This window comes from Lepidochelys kempii, chromosome 7 (assembly GCF_965140265.1).
Source record: "Lepidochelys kempii isolate rLepKem1 chromosome 7, rLepKem1.hap2, whole genome shotgun sequence".
Classification (NCBI taxonomy): domain Eukaryota; kingdom Metazoa; phylum Chordata; order Testudines; family Cheloniidae; genus Lepidochelys; species Lepidochelys kempii.
In genome coordinates this window covers 86214045-86233213 of record NC_133262.1, presented here as the reverse complement: position 1 = coordinate 86233213, position 19169 = coordinate 86214045, and the positions used below count along the sequence as shown (strand labels likewise).

The window sequence follows — 19169 nt, the reverse complement described above, 5'->3', positions numbered from 1 at the left end:
TATGATTTCTTTAAATGGCTGAGAAAAGAACTGTACTGAATAGAAGGACTATTCCTGTCTGTGTGTCTTTTTTGTAACTTAAGGTTTTGCCTAGAGGGATTCTGTATGTTTTGAATCTAATTACCCTGTAAGGTATCTACCATCCTGATTTTACAGAGGTGATTTCTTTACTTCAATTAAAAGTCTTCTTGTAAGAAAACTGAATGCTTTTTCATTGTTCTCAGATCGAAGGGTTTGGGTCTGTGGTCACCTATGCAAATTGGTGAGGATTTTTACCAAACCTTCCCCAGGAAGTGGGGTGCAAGGGTTGGGAGGATTTTGGGGGGAAAGACATGTCCAAACTACGTTTCCCAGTAAACCCAGTTAGAGTTTGATGGTGGCAGTGGCGATCCAGGGACAAAGGATAAAATTAATTTGTACCTTGGGGAAGTTTTAACCTAAGCTGGTGAAAGTAAGCTTAGGAGGTTTTCATGCAGGTCCCCACATCTGTACCCTAGAGTTCAGAGTGGGGGAGGAACCTTGACATCCAATGAAGTGAGCTGTAGCTCACGAAAGCTTATGCTCAAATAAATTGGTTAGTCTCTAAGGTGCCACAAGTACTCCTTTTCTTTTTGCGAATACAGACCAACACGGCTGTTACTCTGAAACCTTTCATAAGATAGTATCTAATCAAAGCCTATCAGTCCTATTGTCAGTGTAGAGGGCGTGCTGTTGAGTGGTGAGGTATTTCCTGCCAAGTACCATTTTATGACAGTTCATGGCAGAAGAAATGACTGAGCCATTTGAAGTGTATCCAATTATACTGTTTTGCAGGCACCAGCCAGTACTCACAAGTCAAGATGCAATGTGTTTGATTTACTAACCTTATACAGACAGCTCAGCCTCCTCCTCTATTTAGTCAGATGAGAAAGGATCATGCAGATTATCTACACAGGAGCATCCACTCATTGCACCATTTCACTATTTGCTATTGTTGAGTTTAGGTAACTTTGCCAGAATCATCCTTGTAACACATGAAAGTTAGATGGAAACACGACACCAGTTGCTGTTTGAGCTAATGAAATCTTTCACAGCAGAAATGATCCTGGCAGGCCTGAGATCCTGGCTGGCAGAAGGTGGAAGAAAAAGCAGATCAGCACTTCCTGATGCTGGGAAGCCATTGACAGCCTGACACATGCTGTAAGATCCCCATCCGCAGTTAACTGGAGGATGTGTGCTCCAGATAAGCCTGGACATGGTGCCAAGATTAATTGAGAGTGTGTCAAGGACTTCTACTGAGATAGCTCTTGTTTCTGTAAACAAGCTGTCCCAGGACAGAGCATTCATGCTCCACCTAGACTGAATTCACAAGATTTTAATAGCCCTTCATTTGGCACTACTATGGAACTTGAACCACACGTGTGAAGAACAAGTAATCTAAATTTAAAGGTCACAAAGATTAAAAACAAAGTGTTGAGGAGGCAGTACAGTCAGCCCTGAGTTTAGGATCGGGGAGGGGAAGGGATTATTCCATTCCCCATTTGGCAAATATTCTATTGGAAATTTAATTATACTAATTAGCACCTAGACAATATTCATCCATAGAGATCAAAGCACTTTATAAGGTAAAATAAATTTCCCCAATTTACAGATGTGGAAATTGAGGCACAGAGAACTTGAACTTGCCCGAGATCACAAAGCTAGGCAATGGCAGAACTGGGATTGTAACCTACCTCCTATTTCAGTATCCGGCCCCTTGGATCATGCAGGCAAGGCTACAGACTGGTACCTGCCTCTAATGCTCTAGATGTGGAAACCAAAATTTGCCACCCTTGTCATATACATCGAAGAATGCTCTGGTCTGGCCTTCTGCACTTAAGGATCTAAAACAAGGATGTCAGTGAGAGATCAGGAATGATTATGTAGGGTGAACTGGCTAGAGTTTCCAGGATTCAGTGGCAACATTGTTTTATGGGAAATGCTCACCATTGCTCTTTTTTTTAAATTAAGTTTCTAGTTTGCTAGAGCACAAAATTAAGATTAAGGCCACTGGCACACACGGTCTAACCACACATACAGCATGGCTTTCAACTCAAACAAAAATATAAAGAGTTAAATAAGGTGATCCAATAGCTCAGTTAGTAGAGGAAATCTACCCACTTTACTTGATGGGTTGTGGTACAAGATATCCTGAGCCAACAGCACCTTCAGGATTGCTTACCAGCCTAGGGCAGTTCTGCCATATTACAGAAAAGACACTGGAGTTTGTATGTTAGAGAAATGTGAGAACTGCAAAGGCAGCTGCTTGTTATATAATGGATGGCTAACAGCTGGTCTATGGAACAACATCACTGCTACCTATAAGGAGAGGAGAAAGGTTAGAGGCAACTCTGGATGGACAGACCTCCAGGTTAGGGTTACCTGGGGCAAGGCAGAACTTGTCTCGGGAAGGGGTATAAACACTCCACTCCCTAAAAACACACTTTTAAAAAGAACAGTCACGTATCTTGGAAGTGATAAGCACAGAGCCTATTGTCTCAGCAAATGAGAATTGAATTTGGGAGACAAAGGAGCAGATGAACTAAGGCAACAGGTCCCATAATTGCAGCTGCTTCCATCTTGCTGGTGACAGATTACACTGGAGCTGGTGCATGCAGTGTTGCATCAGGCAATGTTGCCTATGCTTAAATTGTAACAACTAGAAATTTCATTACTACCTGTTTGGCTTTTAAAGTGAAGAGAAATTACAGGCAAAAAAGTGGCAGGAGCTCTGAGTTTTTTGGCACTTCTCAGACTGTAACATGGTAGCGGTACCCTCCTCCTTGTGTCAATCAGATGTGCATTTTGGTGGGGCTAATGGGCAGGGAAAATCAATCAGATAAGGACAACTTGCAGGAAACAGACGTACAGGAACACCAGAACAGATAACCACCCCAGTAGAAGAGTGTAGAATCAGTAACTTCATGTCACCTCCTCCCTCCCTCGGACTCTCCTCTGGAATGATAAAGGCGGTAGGGAAAAGTTCTTTCATGGTATTTCCTTGCCTTGTGATTCAGGATTTTAGCTTTTAGTGGCTACCAGAGGTAGGCCCAGAATACTTTTGGATGCCACTTCTGCCCAGTTCTTTATGTAAAGTATGTTCCAGGTCGGTGTGTCCAGACAAGGTTAGGAACTAATCCAACTACCGTATTGGGAAAAAGCTGCTGTTACCGAACAATTAAACTTCATAAAAATTGACCGCAACTACAGATCGGTAAAAACAGACACGTTCACCTGGTTTTAAACCCTAAAAGGGGCTGAGTGTGTGAATACTAGCCAATAATCTATTCCACAACCAAACAGGAGAAAGTCCTCTGGAATCTAGTGTGTTGAGACTGTAACCAGAACAAACTAAATACCCTGCTAATTATGATCTTAATAAGCAGCCACGAATAGCAGGTAAATGTTTGTGTCAAACAAACTGCAACACAGCCACTAAAGTCTTAAAAGGCTTTAAATCTCTGAATGCCCAATTCCAATGGAGAGCCTTTAAAATTAAAAATGCTGGGATGGCTCGAGGTCTAAGGACGCAGGTGGCTGCATTCCAGATGAGCTGCTCCTTGGGTATATTGTTATGCTGGAGTTCCAGCTTGCCAAGGTGTCCCCAGATTTCCTCAACCCCTACAGTGACGTCTACTGTTCACAACGAAGGTGGTAACAGTAGCACAAAGCTTTGACAGAAGCACTGTTGATGTATCTCATGTATGACATAAGATGGTGACAGCTCCATTTGAGTCTGAGCAGGAAGGTTGGTGCCTGCATCAAAATGGTCTCAAATGAGATAAAGTCAGGGAAATGCAATTTGAATGAAAAGAAATAAGGGGAAATTAGGAGTTCAGCTGCTGCATGAGGGACGCTCCCCCCTCAACTGGAGAAAAAGTTTTTTAAGAACACAAGTTCAAAAACTGAATAATTATTTATTGTTCCAGAAGTACATTGCTTTATACATATTTCATAAATGATACAGGATTTTACACATGTTCAGGTTTTTTTTTCCTTTTAAGTAAGGATTTTTCTCCATGCCCCTCCCTCACCCCAAACACACAGTAAGGTTTCAGCTACAAGACTGTGTTAGTTTTCTTTCCCTTTAAAACTCAGCACGCAAACAGGATAAAACAGGTAAAAAATAACCCACATAATGTAATTAAAACAAAAAGAGAGGGAAAATGTGGGGAGAAAAAATTAGAAACATGCATCCATTCGGTTCAATATGCCACCGAGTGAGGAGAGGCAGCAACAATCCCATCTGTTTTTCCATATCTGCAAGGCACCTGGCATCTTAATATTGGTTTAGTTTTTTTGTTGTTCTTTTTTTAAACATGGTTCTCCAAAAACTGGAGCCTCTCGTCAAGACACAGTGAGAAGTAAGAATGAACTGTCAAGAGGAACCCCCATCTTTTTGTGTATTATGTATGGAGCCCTATTCCCACCTCCATCCTGTTTCCACAATATTTATCAACAGGATGAGGGATCCATTTTGAATGTAGTTATCTGCTTACAAATCAGCTAGTTTCAGGCAAGGTGGAAAGCAATGTGTCAGTTTTCCAAACCCAATATCTTTTTTAAAATAAGAATGGGGGAATGCAATTAGCCTGCACTAAGAAATCCTACCCTTGGGCATCAGAGTTCATTGAAAGCTATCTAAATAAGGGAGCAGGCTAACAAATCAAAGTGCAATTCTGTATCTTTTGCTACGGGAACCCTGGCCTTTGACAAAGCCTGCAGATATAGCAGTGTACCATAAATGAGACCATTTATCCCATTACACAAGCAGTCAAACTTAAATCAAATTTAATTTTTCCCATCCTGAAACTGCTTGGTTAAGTAAGAGTCATGATTCTGAGTCAATTTCCTAATCCTTGAAACCTTCAAGGTTTGGTAATCCAGGTGGCTACCAGATTTGGGGTGGGAGAGATGAAAACCTTCCTCCCTTAAGACTGAGTACAAAAACTCTCATGCAATGTTGCCATTATTTCTAGAAGTAGCTCTAGAGCACTGGGACACTTCATAGTTGAAGAAGGTATTAAGGAATAATCCAAAGTGTCCATTATCAAACATTTAGAACAAAGATAGTTCCATTTCTGATTTGGATAAAACTCATCAGTGTAACCAACAAGTAATGGAAGAAGTCAGTGAAGGGCATGGGGGTGGGCAGGGGAAACTCATGATTTTCAGTAGAAGGCAGTCTTGCAGTAACTTTACAAAAAAGATACCAGTTCTGACCAGGACTGTGTGTTAATGGAGATGGAGCTCATTATCTGATCACCAGCCATAGCTCCAGATGGCTTGGTTTTTTTGGTGCGCTTTGTTATTGGTGTGTGTCAAAAATCAAAAAAGGAAAAAATTTAAAAGAGCTCAGCAGGCTGCTGGTGCATTATTGAGAGGCAGACCCTGCAAAGCTGGAAGAAGACAGCCCCCCCAGCATTACATTCTCATTATGAAAACCCCCAATCTTGTATTTGTACACCATTTTCATCCAGATACAAATGCTTGCATGTGACAATATTTGCCAAGCCCTTTTTTGAGGCTAACATTCCACAATGCCCGATCTTCAGATTTAAGAGATTTTCCCCCCACGGTCCTTTTTTGTTTTAAATTAAAGGTAAAAACCCTCCACCCCCACACTACCTCCCAGCTTCTACCTTTAATTAAATGCTTTAATTAAAAAGGGAAGAGCTATGAACAGGTTCTCTTTTTGCTGGGATTCAGACATTCTTTGCTGATCAGTCTTTATCATTGATTTGCTGGACAGGCAGGTGAACCTGCAGTGGGTCTCGAAGTCTCTTAAGATCCAATTCTGCCTAAAAATAAAGATAAAGTATAAAGGACAGGTTTCTTAAACATCTTCAATTGCCAGTGCCTGCCCTCCAACCCACGGGTGCCATAAGAGTAAATATCCAAAGAGGAAGTCTTAAAGTCACAGTCTGAGCATCAGCAACAGATATTCTGGTCATTATAGTCACTTACTGACAGCTTTCTACACCTAGAACACTACTCATCTGTTCTGGTATTCAACCATTAAAAAATTAACTTAACAGAAGCCAGAATCCACTGAGACAAACTAGTGTCTTAAAAAAAACCCAAACAAAAAACAATACAAAAAGTCAAGGAACTACCATTGTGAAGTCTTTGCAAAATGACACTCAACAGCTATAATCCCTTCTGACCAGGGACCATCATTTTTGTTGAGTTTTCTTATAACCACTTGTAACCTCCTTGAGACAGGTGGCGTGAACATAAGAATGGCCATACTGCGTCAGACCAATGGTCCATCCAGCCCAGTATCCTGTCTACCGACAGTGGCCAGTGCCAGGTGCCCCAGAGAGAGTGAACTTAACAGGTAATGATCAAGTGATCTCTCTCCTGCCATCCATCTCCACCCTCTGACAAACAGAGGCTAGGGACACCATTCCTTACCCATCCCGGCTAATAGCCATTAATGGACTTAACCTCCATGAATTTATCTAGTTCTCTTTTAAACCCTGTTATAGTCCTAGCCTTCACAACCTCCTCGGGCAAGGAGGTCCACAGGTTAACTGTGCGCTGTGTGAAGAACTTCCTTTTATTTGTTTTAAACCTGCTGCCCATTAAATTTCATTTGGTGGCCCCTAGTTCTTATATTATGGGAACAAGTACATAACTTTTCCTTATTCACTTTCTCCACACCACTCATGATTTTATATACCTCTATCATATCCCCCCTTAGTCTCCTCTTTTCCAAGCTGAAAAGGCCTAGCCTCTTTAATCTCTCCTCATATGGGACCTGCTCCAAACCCCTAATCATTTTAGCTTCCCCTCTCTGAACCTTTTCTAATGCCAGTTTATCTTTTTTGAGATGAGGAGACCACATCTGTACGCAGTATTCAAGATGTGGGCGTACCATGGATTTATAGAAGGGCAATAAGATATTCTCTGTCTTATTCTCTATCCCTATCCCTTTAAAAGTTATTCTTAACATCCTGTTTCCTTTTTTTGACTGCCACTGCACACTGCATGGATGTCTTCCGAGAACTATCCATGATGACTCCAAGATCTCTTTCCTGATTATTTGTAGCTAAATTAGACCCCATCGTATTGTATATATAGTTGGTTATTTTTTCCAATGTGCATTACTTTACATTTATCCACATTAAATTTCATTTGCCATTTTGTTGCCCAATTACTTAGTTTTGTGAAATCTTTAAGTTATTCACAGTGTGCTTTGGTCTTAACTATCTTGAGCAGTTTAGTATCATCTGCAAACTTTGCCACCTCACTGTTTACTTCTTTCTCCAGATCATTTATGAATAAGTTGAATGGGATTGATCCTAGGACTGACCCTTGGGAAACACCACTAGTTACCCCTCTCCATTCTGAAAATTTACCATTTATTCCTACCCTTTGTTCCCGGTCTTTTAACCAGTTCTCAGTCCATGAAAGGATCTTCCCTCTTATGTTCTTATTAAGACACACCCAGGGAACTGAGTGGATGAAAAGTCTTCAGCCCTTAGTAGATCCATAGTATGTAGGTGGACAGAAGCAGAGAAAGGAGGAAAACTAGACTCAGACCTTCTGAGGCATAAAGTGCTCCAAGCACCTCTAAAAAGATGCAAGGTTTGTCAATTTCTCAGACGCTCTTACAGATACATGGCTCCTTTTTCAGACTCCATCTTTGAACAGCAGTTGCACCTGTTTGCTTTTATGCATAGCGCATGCCAAAATACTAAATCCAATTAACGGTTTATTGATGGCTATGACAAGAAAGTAGACTGGAAACCCAAACTAAGACAGAGACTATCATTCTACTTTCGTTTGAAGTGCACCCATCAATTATGGTTAAAAACACAAGTGGGGGGGGCAAGTTCTTTCGTTTTCACTCCGGCAAAACTTTGAATTACCTGAGCAATTGCATCCTTGAGTTGATTGTATTTCTCTAGGTCAAAACGTGTCTTTTTGGCTCCTTTATGGAAAAATAATAAGTACTGTCGGTCTCTGGCATCTGGGTAAATATACTCCTGCAGAGAAGGGGGAGGGAGGGAGGCAGAGATAAGAATTAAAAACTTCCAAACACAGGCTGCTACAAACTTAGCATATATTGGAGGGGCTGAATTGTTACTGGTATTGAAGTGTGGGTTTACTTGCTAAATGCAAGCAGCCACTCCACTTCTCCAACACTTACCTGTCTCTGAACCTCAATCCTGACTTGCAGTAGCCCCCCTCATGCCCTAAATTTGGGACTCTTTTGAGAAGGAAGAGTTAAGTATGCCAAACCATCAAACCGTGGGTTTTTTTTGGGATGCTGGCATATCCGCATGTGATAGGGTGTCCTCCCCCGCACTGGCCATGCAAGAACTGAATTAGGCCCAGATGCGCCCAATCAGCTAATTAGGCTGCAAAGAGGAGCTTTAGGCTAGAGACAGGTAATTAGAGAGAACCTCAACAGCTCCACTGCCTAGTTCCTAGCCTCTTTGGAGGAGAAGGTCACCAGAAAAGTCACTAGATTTTACAGAAACTGGAGTGATGTGTTATCTATCTATAGTCCACTCTTGGGGTGCATGTGCCCTATGTGTTGAGATTGGAGTCTTTTGGTCAGTCATGTCTGCTGGGGCTTAATCTGTGCCTTACATGTCCTTGGGCTCCTGTACTGAGAGCATAGTGTGGAGTGGCCGCAACTGCCACTAAGTTCCTTCACTGCAGAATCCAGATGGTAAGGACTCCATAGTAACAGGAAGAAGGGTGGGTTGTGGAATACATATAACACCTCTGCAAGGTAAATAACTTTTCTTCAAATGCTTGTCCATATGTATTCTGCTCTTCGTGACTCACAAGCAGTGTTTTGATGTGAAAGCAGTGGGTACTTGGAGCCTACTTAAATAAAAATTATGGCAAAGCTCTGCCAAAAGATGTGTGGGAATCCAAGGGATTGGAGAATTAGTATACATCAGTCCCAAGGACCACAGTATCAGAAATGCATCCAATAGGATCCTAGGCATAAATCCCTTCTGGAACAGAAGCTGAGATGCTTGTTACATGAGACCGGCCATCCTGGGTCAGATCAAAGGTCCATCTAGCCCAGTAGCCTGTCTTCCAACAGTGGCCAAAAACACTTATCTCCAGACACCCTCAGTATGGAGGTGCTGTCTGTTATCACTTGGACAGTCAGTCTTTGACTCAATGGTAGAAAGGTAGCACAGGTTTGTAAACTGTGCTGAGAACATTTATATGTACATTTAGAGTTGAGTCACAGACTTGTGCCCAGAGGTAAAAGTAAGTCGGTCCGGTCCGGAATACCGGTAAAAAAAGATGCAGTAGTGTACTGGCAAAGAAGTGGAGCATTCAGTACTGGCTCACTTTCACCTCTTTTGACTGCAGAACAAAAAATTCAAACTAAAAGCTAATAAAAAGTTTGGAAAAGGAAAACTCACTGTCACATTTGTTTGTTGTTTCTCTCCCTCTCCTCCAGCCAGGCTGCCGACAGGGCTAGGCTCCCCGTTCCCCTGACCCCCACACTCAGCAGGGGCTCCCCTCTAGCTTGTAGCAGGGAGCAGGAGGACTGGCTGAGGGAGAAGCCTCCTCAGGTAGCCTGCTGCCTGCATAAGAACAGTTTAAATTTAGCTGTTCACTGTAGATTCGGGGCTATTTCTGGCTTCCTTGTTAATTTCACTCAGGGTTGTTGCTGGGAGCGGGGGAGGGGGTTGTGAGAGACCAAGGCTGGGGCAGAATACAATGGATTTAAGCTGTGCGGCCAAATGGCTAGAGGTAATAAAAGCCAGTAGGAGGGGAAAACTCACTGTCACATTGGTTTCTCTCCTCCTTCCTCCTCCAGCCAGGCTCCCCAGGCGGCTAGTCTCTCTCCCCCCTGCCCCAGCAGGGGCTGCAGCGGCTCCCCTCTAGCTTGTAGCAGGGAGACTGGCTGAGGGAGAAGCCTCTCTAAGATGCCTGCTCTCTGCATAAGAACAGTTTAAATTTAGCTGCTCACTCCCTGGTCTGAACCGCGGAATGAGGGGCTATTTCTGGCTTCCTTGTTAATTTCACTTAAGGTTGTTGGGGCGGGTTACCAAAGCCTGAGCAGTTCTTTTCTGCCCCCTGGATGAGGCGATCTTCAATAATATAATACACAAAAAATACAATCAAAATCAGGAATCATTTCCAAGTTCAAATCTATCCCATTCCCCCCGCAGGAGAATATCATGGTTGTGATGTCCAAACTGCTTGCAGATCCTCTTTGAAATGTTACTGTTTAAAAAAAAGTTCGAGAGGATTCTTATACCTCAGAGAATTGGCTGTTCTCTGAGCAGGTCTTAAAAGTCCTTGTAGCCTTCTGGGTGAGACTGTGCAGCTAGGACCACCACCTCATCTAGGGATGAGGACAAAATACCCATGGCTAATGCCTGACCCTCAGTTTGAAGGTGTTCCTCTTGGGAAAATTACTCATGGGTCACAGGTTCATGTACTGCAATCTGAAACACCCTAGGCTCCTGGCACGGAGAAGGTTCTCGTCCTAGGAGGAGGTGCGGCGGTGTGATGACCTGGGCAGTGAAGACTCTAGAGGTTCTAACAGGGCCACATAGGAACACTGTATGGGAAAGGGGCTGTGCCACGAAGAAGGGTATTTTGGCATATGCCTACGCTCAACCCCACCCTGAAACCCAGACCTCTCGAATTCATAATATTCAATAGAAAAAGCCCTTGGAGAATAAGTAGGGAAGCCCTCCCCATTGTGTTTAAGTCAAAGCATGAAAAGGACCATTTTAGGCCTAAGGGAGTAGGCTGCTGAAGTTGGAGTGTTAGGTTGCATAGTGATCCTACAAGACATCAGCCCCTGGCAGGCACTCTGTGCTAATGAGGTAGAAGGTATTTGTACCAAGGTAGGAATGCTTAGTCATGTAGATGGCAGAGGAGATTCTAGTTCCTTTGAGAGCTGAAGAGCCTTCAGTATTGCATGCTTCCCTGATATCCAGAGCACAGTGCTACAAACTTCAGTGCAATAGGAGGTAATATCAGGATTGTGCCTGGTACTGATGTGCTTGGTACAGAAGTGAGTAGCACTGAAGACAGCTGTACTAGGGAAACTGGTACCATAAATCACTAGTGCTGAAGCCCTTGATTCTGAGCTAATCCCAAATACCCTGGGCCTTGATTTCAATTCTCAAGGCAGTCCTCAGAGCTCAGATCAGGCCATATAGAGAGTCTCCATTGAATGAGAAAGGTGAGATGATTTAGATCTCTTCTTACTGGGAATTCCTGTTGGGGATCTGCCCCTGCTTTTCCATTTTGTCTGAGGACTTGGATTTAACAGTTCTAGCTGAGTCCAAAGAAGGCATGGTCTTCAAAGACGAAACATGGGAGCTAGTGGATGTGGAAGTCACAGGGCACTAATGGGCTGAGGTGAAACTTGTCGAAGATCTGCACTGCCTGGATTGAAGGCTGGCTGCATGGAGCACTCCAATGAACCTTTTCAAATGTGCTTTCCCAGCTTTTAAGATCCTTTTAGAAAAGGACTTACACACCACCCACATGTCAGGGATGTATGCTTCCCCTAAACAAAAAAGACATCTTATGTGCCCATCATTTATTGGAATTGCCACTTTGCAAGCGGGGCAAGACTTAAAGACAGGAGGCTTAGGGAGGGGACATTATTAAGTTCTAGTACTGGCAAACTCCTGATCAGAAAAGAAAAAAAGAAAAATTAAGAAATTTATAAAAACTATCAACATGTTGCCAATTGGCAACTACCAAACTATCTCAAACTAATTAACTCTAATATGTACATAAATATTTACAGAAAAGCAAGAAAGGGATGAGTAAAGAGGTGTACACTGAGAAGCTCCATCTTGTAGCCCTGGCTGGTGAGAAGGAACCACTGCGCTTCGGTACCCTCTGTACAGGAGCACAGGAACACTCAAAGCGTATGCACGGTCCTAAATGGACGCTGCTGGCCGAAAGACACCAATAGACTACATGGGATGCACATGCACTCACAGTGGAATACATATAGACAAGTATTTGGAAAAGAATTGCAAATCTTCAAACAGGTGAGTATGAACGGGTTTTTCTACAGCCTTGGATTGCTGAGAAAGGGGGCGCAGACAGGCAGAAAGGACAAGGAAGGTGGTCTGATGGAGAGGGAGCTGGATGGGCACTACAACTATTATTGTACTTCTCATCCATCCCCTCAAAGTGCTGCTCTTATTACTCCTTAAAATATGTGGGAGATCAGAGACGTGAGAAATTACTCTACTTCCCAAATAAGAAAGACCTGGGCAGTAAAACCAGGAAAAGAACCAATCAAACACATTCTTCTAGCTTTCCTGCTGTGATCTATAAGGTAAGGACCCTCCTTGATCTGCAGGAATAAGGTTCCAGGCTGATCTAGTTCCAAGTTATTATAAGCTAATCACATGCACAGAGAACACCTACTGATAGTTCTGTTTTATCATGGCAGACTAATAGTACACTTCCTCAACCAGCAAGATACCACCTCAGTTATGAGTAGCTCGTGCATATCCAGTAACAGATGAGTGTAATTTTCATGTTCATGCCACCAGCAGTGAATGGGGAAGTTGGGTGTGTTTTGGGGGAAGAGAAATAAAGGTATCGTGAAAGGGGGCAGGACGGTGTCCAAAGGGCATGCTTTTCAAAGCTTTGCATGAGCTAAATCTATCATTAAGATGATCGCAACACAGAGGGCAAGTCTTACCTGACGTGTCATTACGAAGTAAGCATACATTGCCATTGCGCTACCATAGGTGATAAAGTAGGTGACTGGCTCCATAATGTCCCAAGAGTACTCCCACCAGGTGAGCCGGGCCAGAATCCCAAACTGAGTGGCCATGTAGGCCAGTCCACCCCACAGAACCCAGGTGGTCCTCTTCTCTGCTTTTCTGCCGATTTCCATCCTGACCTAGTGGACACAAACAAACTGTGTTGTATTCTCAATACCTTCTGGGGTTGAGACAATCATTCTGAGATTAGGTAAAAATAAAGGTCTACTTTCTATGAAAGCGGTTAGTGTTCACAGGTGCTTGATTCGAGTGTTATAGTTTATGCAGAAAGAGAACAGGGAGCAAAAAAACTAACTCTAGCCTCTTTCGGGTCAACATCTCACATATTCACTTTGACTAAGCGATAGATACATAGCCACGGCACGACTTATATTCTTGTCAGAAATGTAGATGGCTATGTATGTTTATGATTGTCATCACTACGTTGTTGGTGAGTGCTCTGATGCACTATTTTCAGTCTGTCTTTTAATATGATTTGTTTTAATTGTTTTGTTTAATGGCTGCTCTGGAGACTGTAACCACCACTTATGATATATCCTACTTTCACTGTCAAAATAGTGTATCAAAACTGTATCAAAACATTGCTTTGAAACCAATATGGCTCAAAATATTTGTTAGCCTGTCTTGTTTGCTTTGTGTTTTCTTCCTTTTTCTTATCAAATTAAATAAATAAAATGGTTTAAAAATGACAACACTTTTTGCAAGAATGTGGGGTCTTGGTCTGGGGCCAATTTGGGAAGTGACCAGTTTTAAAAACATCCTGTCAAATTTTTAAAAAATCATTTCATTTTATTTTCAACTCTATGCAGCAAATGCTATTTATTCTGTGAAGACCATACACATGGCTTTCCACCCATTTAGTGAGCCAGTCTTTACGTTTCAAATAGTTTTTAAAGCTTAACCTACAATTAGGGCCACCATTTAAGACAGACTTCACTCTAACGATGAAAGTAAATGGGCTCAGTGGATAAGTAGATTTCCATAGGAGATCTCACCTTTTCCAGGGGTGCTAGCTGCTCCTTGAGGTCTTCTAGCCGCCCAATCAACTCCTTTTCCTTGTTCAGTTGGTGTTCCTCAATGCACAGAGTGGTGTACAGCTGCTGAACCAATGTCTTCACATCATTCAGCGTGGTTGCATCTTCATGGCTTAACAGGTCTAAAGAAAAAGGAGACTGCTTTATGTGCCTTTATCCACATTGGTTATCATGTACTCTTCAAAACAGCTGTGGGAGTCCAGGGACTTGCATTAGTATCTATTCTGCTTGCCTAGAAAATTTATGGAACAGTCTATTAGAGAACTGCAGCACTCGAGTTTTAAGTAAAGTTATGTTTCAGAGTAGCAGCCATGTTAGTCTGTATTCGCAAAAAGAAAAGGAGTACTTGTGGCACCTTAGAGACTAACCAATTTATCTGAGCATAAGCTTTCGTGAGCTACAGCTCACAAAGTTATGACATTTTCTAGGAAGAATGCTATGCTTCACACTAGAGGCACCTAAAAATTGATACCAAAGGCCATACTGCCTTATACCCAAATATTCCAACATAGCCAAATCACAGAATAGTCTTCATCCCAACGCCAAATATGGAATGTTTATTAAAAATCAAGCAAGCCAGTAAAGGAGAGTCATATCTAATTAAATACTAACTAATATATATTCCATGCAGAAAACCTCAATAATTTTAACAGTAAGGTTGAGAAATCAAGCACTATAAAGCCATGAAAAGCAATGTTAAAAGATTGCACACTTAATTTTAATTCCGCTTACATGTATTACAGCTGCCTTAAAATATGTTAGCCAGTGTTAATTTGTCAATACAATGCAAGTTAGAGCAAGGGTGGCCAAACTACTGTCCAGGGGCCGCATCTGTCCCTCCAGATATTTTAATCTGGCCCTTGAGCTTCCACTGGGGAGCAGGGTCCGGGGCTTGCCATGCTCCAGCCAGGGAGTGGGGTCAAGGGCTTGCCCCGCTTCATGCGGCTCCTGGAATCAGCAGCATATCCCTCCTCTGGCTCCTACGTGAAGGGGTTGCCGGGGGTTCTGCATGCTGCCCCCACCCCAAGTGCCGCCATTGCAGCTCCCATCGGCCAGGAACCATGGCCAATGGGAGCTGCAGAGGCAGCGCCTGTGGACAGGGTAGCGCACAGAGCTGCCTGGCCGCGCCTCTGCATAGGAGCTGGATGGGGGACATACCGCTGCTTCTGGGAACTGCTTGAAGTAAGCACTGCCCTGACCCTCTTCACGTGCCCCAAGCCCCAGCCCTGATCCCCCTCCTGCCCTTGAACCCCTCAGTCTTAGCCCAGAGCACCCTCCTATACCGCCAACCCCTCATCCCCAGCCCCATCCCAGAGCCTGCACCCGCAGCTGGAGACCTCATCCGCTCCCACACCCCAACCCCCAATTTTGTGAGCATTCATGGCCCGCCATACAATTTCTATACCCAGATGTGGCCCTTGGGCCAAAAAGTTTGCCCACCCCTGAGTTAGAACTTATATAAACTTGTATACAGTAAGTTGAATACAATCTTCAGGTTTAGCTTGTTTTGTAGATTTTACTGAGACTTGGAAACCAAGCTAAGTTTCAAAAACATCCATTCAGTAAAAACTAAAAAATATTTGTAGCTTTAATGCCAGCAGTTCCATTGTAAGAGATGGCTCAATATTAAGCCACACTTCTCACCTTTCATTTAGATCAAAGAACAGCAGACTGTTTTCTTTAATGTAAACAAGAAATCACTTTTTAAAAAGGAAGTGGCTTCGACCTGAATGCTTGGCTGAAAATATCTTTTTAACTCAAGTTTATGGTTTCTTAGCATTTATTTTCTAAAATATATTGAAAGAGTATTTGTAAAATGAAAATACATCTGAAAAGCTAGATGAAATTTAATGGTGGGGACTGTTGGTGAATATTAATTTTATAGCCATCAGCTAATCAAGGAATTCTCCCTAGGAGAATGGGCCAGAGGTGGAAATTTGCATTTGCATCGGTGATCCTAGACTCCATCTGAACCAGCACTATTAATGTCTGTGCTGAGCTGTGTAAATTTAGCAGGTCAAGTGTTGGGTCTACTCGACATTGTCATGTATTAGAGTTGCATGAACTGTTCTACACTGGGACAAATAACTCCTCCTCTCAACACAGAAAAGTATATAATTGTATATTTGATTTAACAAAGGGGAAAATGAGAAGTTAATGGGCAGATCAACTTTGTATAGTGTCTTAAGACTGGTTGAGAAGAGCTCAGGGTCCCACTGGTGTTATGGTTAGGAGACACGTTCAAATTCTTACTCTCATTCCCGTAAGAGTGTGGGAATGTGAGGAGGGAGATTCAGTACTCATTCAGTGGGGAAATGACCCATTCTGGCTCATTAAAGAGGTGAGCAGATGGACTCCAAAGGGAATTCTCCACCGACTTGTCTGTTCAGAGACAGCTGTGATGTGAGAATTTAAATAGTTGGAGCTTTTGTTTTACACAGCTACGCTACAGCATGATTCATGGACTTGCAGGCTAACAACCTAATGATAAAGGAGAGGTATCTGCGGTACTAACGCACCAGTTCCATACTCAAACGGCTTATGAGCCCAGTGAGGATGAGGATGCCACTGTCTCATCTTGAGAAACCCTGATTTCTCTCCTCTCTTCATTTAGGGGTTTGCACCCCAGGGCAGTGCTAGGGGGGCTAGCAAGGGCTATGGCTACCCCAAAATTTGCCTTAGCCCTCTGGTAGCTACCCCCCGTGCAAAGGTCAAATGTTATGCAGAATTAAGGGTGGCATGGTATGGCACGGCGCTGCTGGTGGTGGCAGTGCTGCCTTCCAAGCTGGGTGCTGAGCCAGCAGCCACCGCTCTCTTGCCACCCAGCTCTGAAGGCAGCGGTGCCACCAGCAGCAGCGGAGGAGTGAGGGTAGCATATCGAGCATGGGGAAGGGGTGGAGGCACGGAAATAACAAATGGGGGGGACAGAGCATGCAAGAGAGACAGGGAGGAGCATGCATAAGGGAGAGGGATCACAGTGGAGGAGAGGGCAATCACAACAGGGGCATGGGGGAGCTGGGAGGGGTCCGATCCCACTGCCATGGCTGTCCGAGGGCTCCTAGTGGCAGGCTTGCTAGCACCGAGCTGAGCTGTGGTGCAGGGCAGCAGGCAGTGTGAGGTGTGCGGGGCTGAACCTCAAGGTGCAGCAAGAGGCAGCAAGGGGCCAGAGCCCTCATGCTCCTCCCTGGCCCCGTGTGGAGGCAGAGAAGTCTCCATGCTCCCGTACGTGCGCCCACAAGATGTATGGCACAGCCCCTTCAATTTTCTGACTAGCCCAGCTCAACCCCGCCCTCCCAAAGTGGCGGCTGGTGCCGCCCCTGTTTGCAACCCTTTATACACTCTGCTTAGTTTATTTCACTGAGGGCTAGCATCATTCAGCTGTCAACACAGCTTTGGTAACAGAGTCGGCTGGTCAGATTTTGCTACCTCTACTGGCCACATATGTGTGGTAGTTGGGAACAGTATAGGTGCCACATTCAGGAAACAAATCTCCACTACTTAAGTGCGTCAGAATGGTGGAAAGGATTTGTATGTGGAGGGTTCTTCCAAACCAGATTACAGTAGTTTTAACAGAGGTCACATTTTGGGTTTAAACTAAAGAGCTTAACTCTGCATATTAAAAACGCTAAACCAATTCTACTAGTTTTCTTCATTTATTCCTCTATTAGTAGGGGTGTTGCTTGAGAACAAGATGGATGTTTGTTTATAAATGTTTGATGCTGTATACAATTATACAAACACTGCAGTTAGGACTTCAAGTGGATGATTAGACAATAGGAAGATTCACTTTAGAAATAACCTGTTTTTACACAAGTGTCCTTCATTTGAAACATCTTTTAAATGTCAATTAGTTTGTGAGATTGAAGTAACTCCTTAAATAACTAAGTGCAGAATTTGCTACTAAACATTTTTTAAATTATTTTTCAGATGCAACAAATTGGTTTTACCTCTCTTTGGTGGTCGAACATGGTATGTTAAGTCATTGATGACCAGTTTGAAGTCATCCAGCAGGAGGAGGTCTATGCCAGTTGAAGAGGCTACTCGCGTACCATCTGTATGACAAATCACAGATGGACTCATTAAGGATTAAGAAGAAAACATTCACCTGTATTACTGCAGTTAAAGAAGAAGCTGACATCGTTATTTATACAATTTCTGGGCTACGAAAGCATTCAGAAACTCTAATGATTTCCTAGTAGCTAGTACTCTGCCATGCCATGCAAGATCTCCTGGTTTATATTCCTGACTTGGCAAGGACTGACTCGGTTTCTGAATCCTTCAGTAGCTTGTGAGGGCTAGTAACTAGAACTTTCAAGAACCAGTCATGTCTTGCTGTCAGTTGGATATTATAACATGCTACCATGTTCTGCAATAGTACAGACACTGGATGCCCTGTATCTAATCATTTGAGCACTGCAAATCTGCAGATATCTGCGGACCATATTTGCGGACTGGATGCAGGTAGAAGTTTGTATCTGCACAGGGTTCTACTAATCATACTGCTGTAAAATATGATTTCTACCACCCTCTATGTAAGAAGCGACAACAGCTTTGACACCTCCAACCCAGAGGGGTCCTCCTTTTTGAATTTCCTATCAAAGACTTTCTAGAAATATATGTATTTGTGTGTGTGATCATTCTGTGACCCCACAGTAAAAACCGGTTATCTACTCTTTGTAACTGTTGTTCTTCGAGATGTGTTGCTCGTGTCCATTCCAAGTAAGTATGTACATGCCGCGTGTGCGATCGTTGGAAGGTTTTTCCCCTAATGGTACCCATTGCGTTAGCTGTGCAGGCCCTAGACTGGCACCTTCGCGGCTGTGTATATAGGTCCCTGCTGACCTGCCGCCTCTTCAGTTCCTTCTTGCCGGATACTCCAACAGAGGGGAGGTGGGTGGGTCTTGGAATGGACATGAGCAACACATCTCAAAGAACAACAGTTATGAACAGTAGGTAATAGTTTTTTCTTCAAGTGATTGCTCATGTCAATTCCAAGTAGGTGACTCCCAAGCAGTTCCCTGAAGAAGGTGTCAAGCACCACCCTGCTTGTTTATATAGAACATCATTGTGATGTTGTTTGTCAACACTGAAACACATTTGCCCTGAAGACAGGCCTGAAATGTCTGGCAAGCTAGATGCACCACTCGTAGCTCCCTGACATTGATGTGCAGTGATAGTTCTACCTGGGACCATAGACCTTGAGTCCTGACGTCGCCAAGGTGTGCCCCCCACTCCAGCACCGACGCGTCCATGACTAGTGACAGCGACGGCTGTGGTTTGGAGAAAGATACTCCCACATAGACCACCTGCGGCTGTAGCCACCACAGGAGGGACTGGAAGACCCGAGGAGGGA

General features: G+C 43.5%; 1 protein-coding gene across 4 annotated transcripts in view; it reads right to left on the bottom strand.

The window, feature by feature from the left end:
* Nucleotides 1-3915: 3915 nt before the first annotated feature.
* Nucleotides 3916-19169, bottom strand: part of MCU (mitochondrial calcium uniporter) — a 149789-nt gene continuing 134535 nt past the window's right edge. For 3 of the 4 annotated variants that reach the window (XM_073353629.1, XM_073353630.1, XM_073353631.1), the window contains 5 exons: nucleotides 17764-17868; nucleotides 13778-13938; nucleotides 12698-12901; nucleotides 7896-8012; nucleotides 3916-5819 (listed from right to left, as the gene is read on the bottom strand). In XM_073353629.1, the coding sequence (XP_073209730.1) occupies nucleotides 5742-5819; nucleotides 7896-8012; nucleotides 12698-12901; nucleotides 13778-13938; nucleotides 17764-17868 (665 nt within the window). In that variant the 3' untranslated portion in view covers nucleotides 3916-5741. The remainder of the gene's footprint in view (nucleotides 5820-7895; nucleotides 8013-12697; nucleotides 12902-13777; nucleotides 13939-17763; nucleotides 17869-19169) is intronic. The other variant, XM_073353633.1, reaches the window with a different exon arrangement.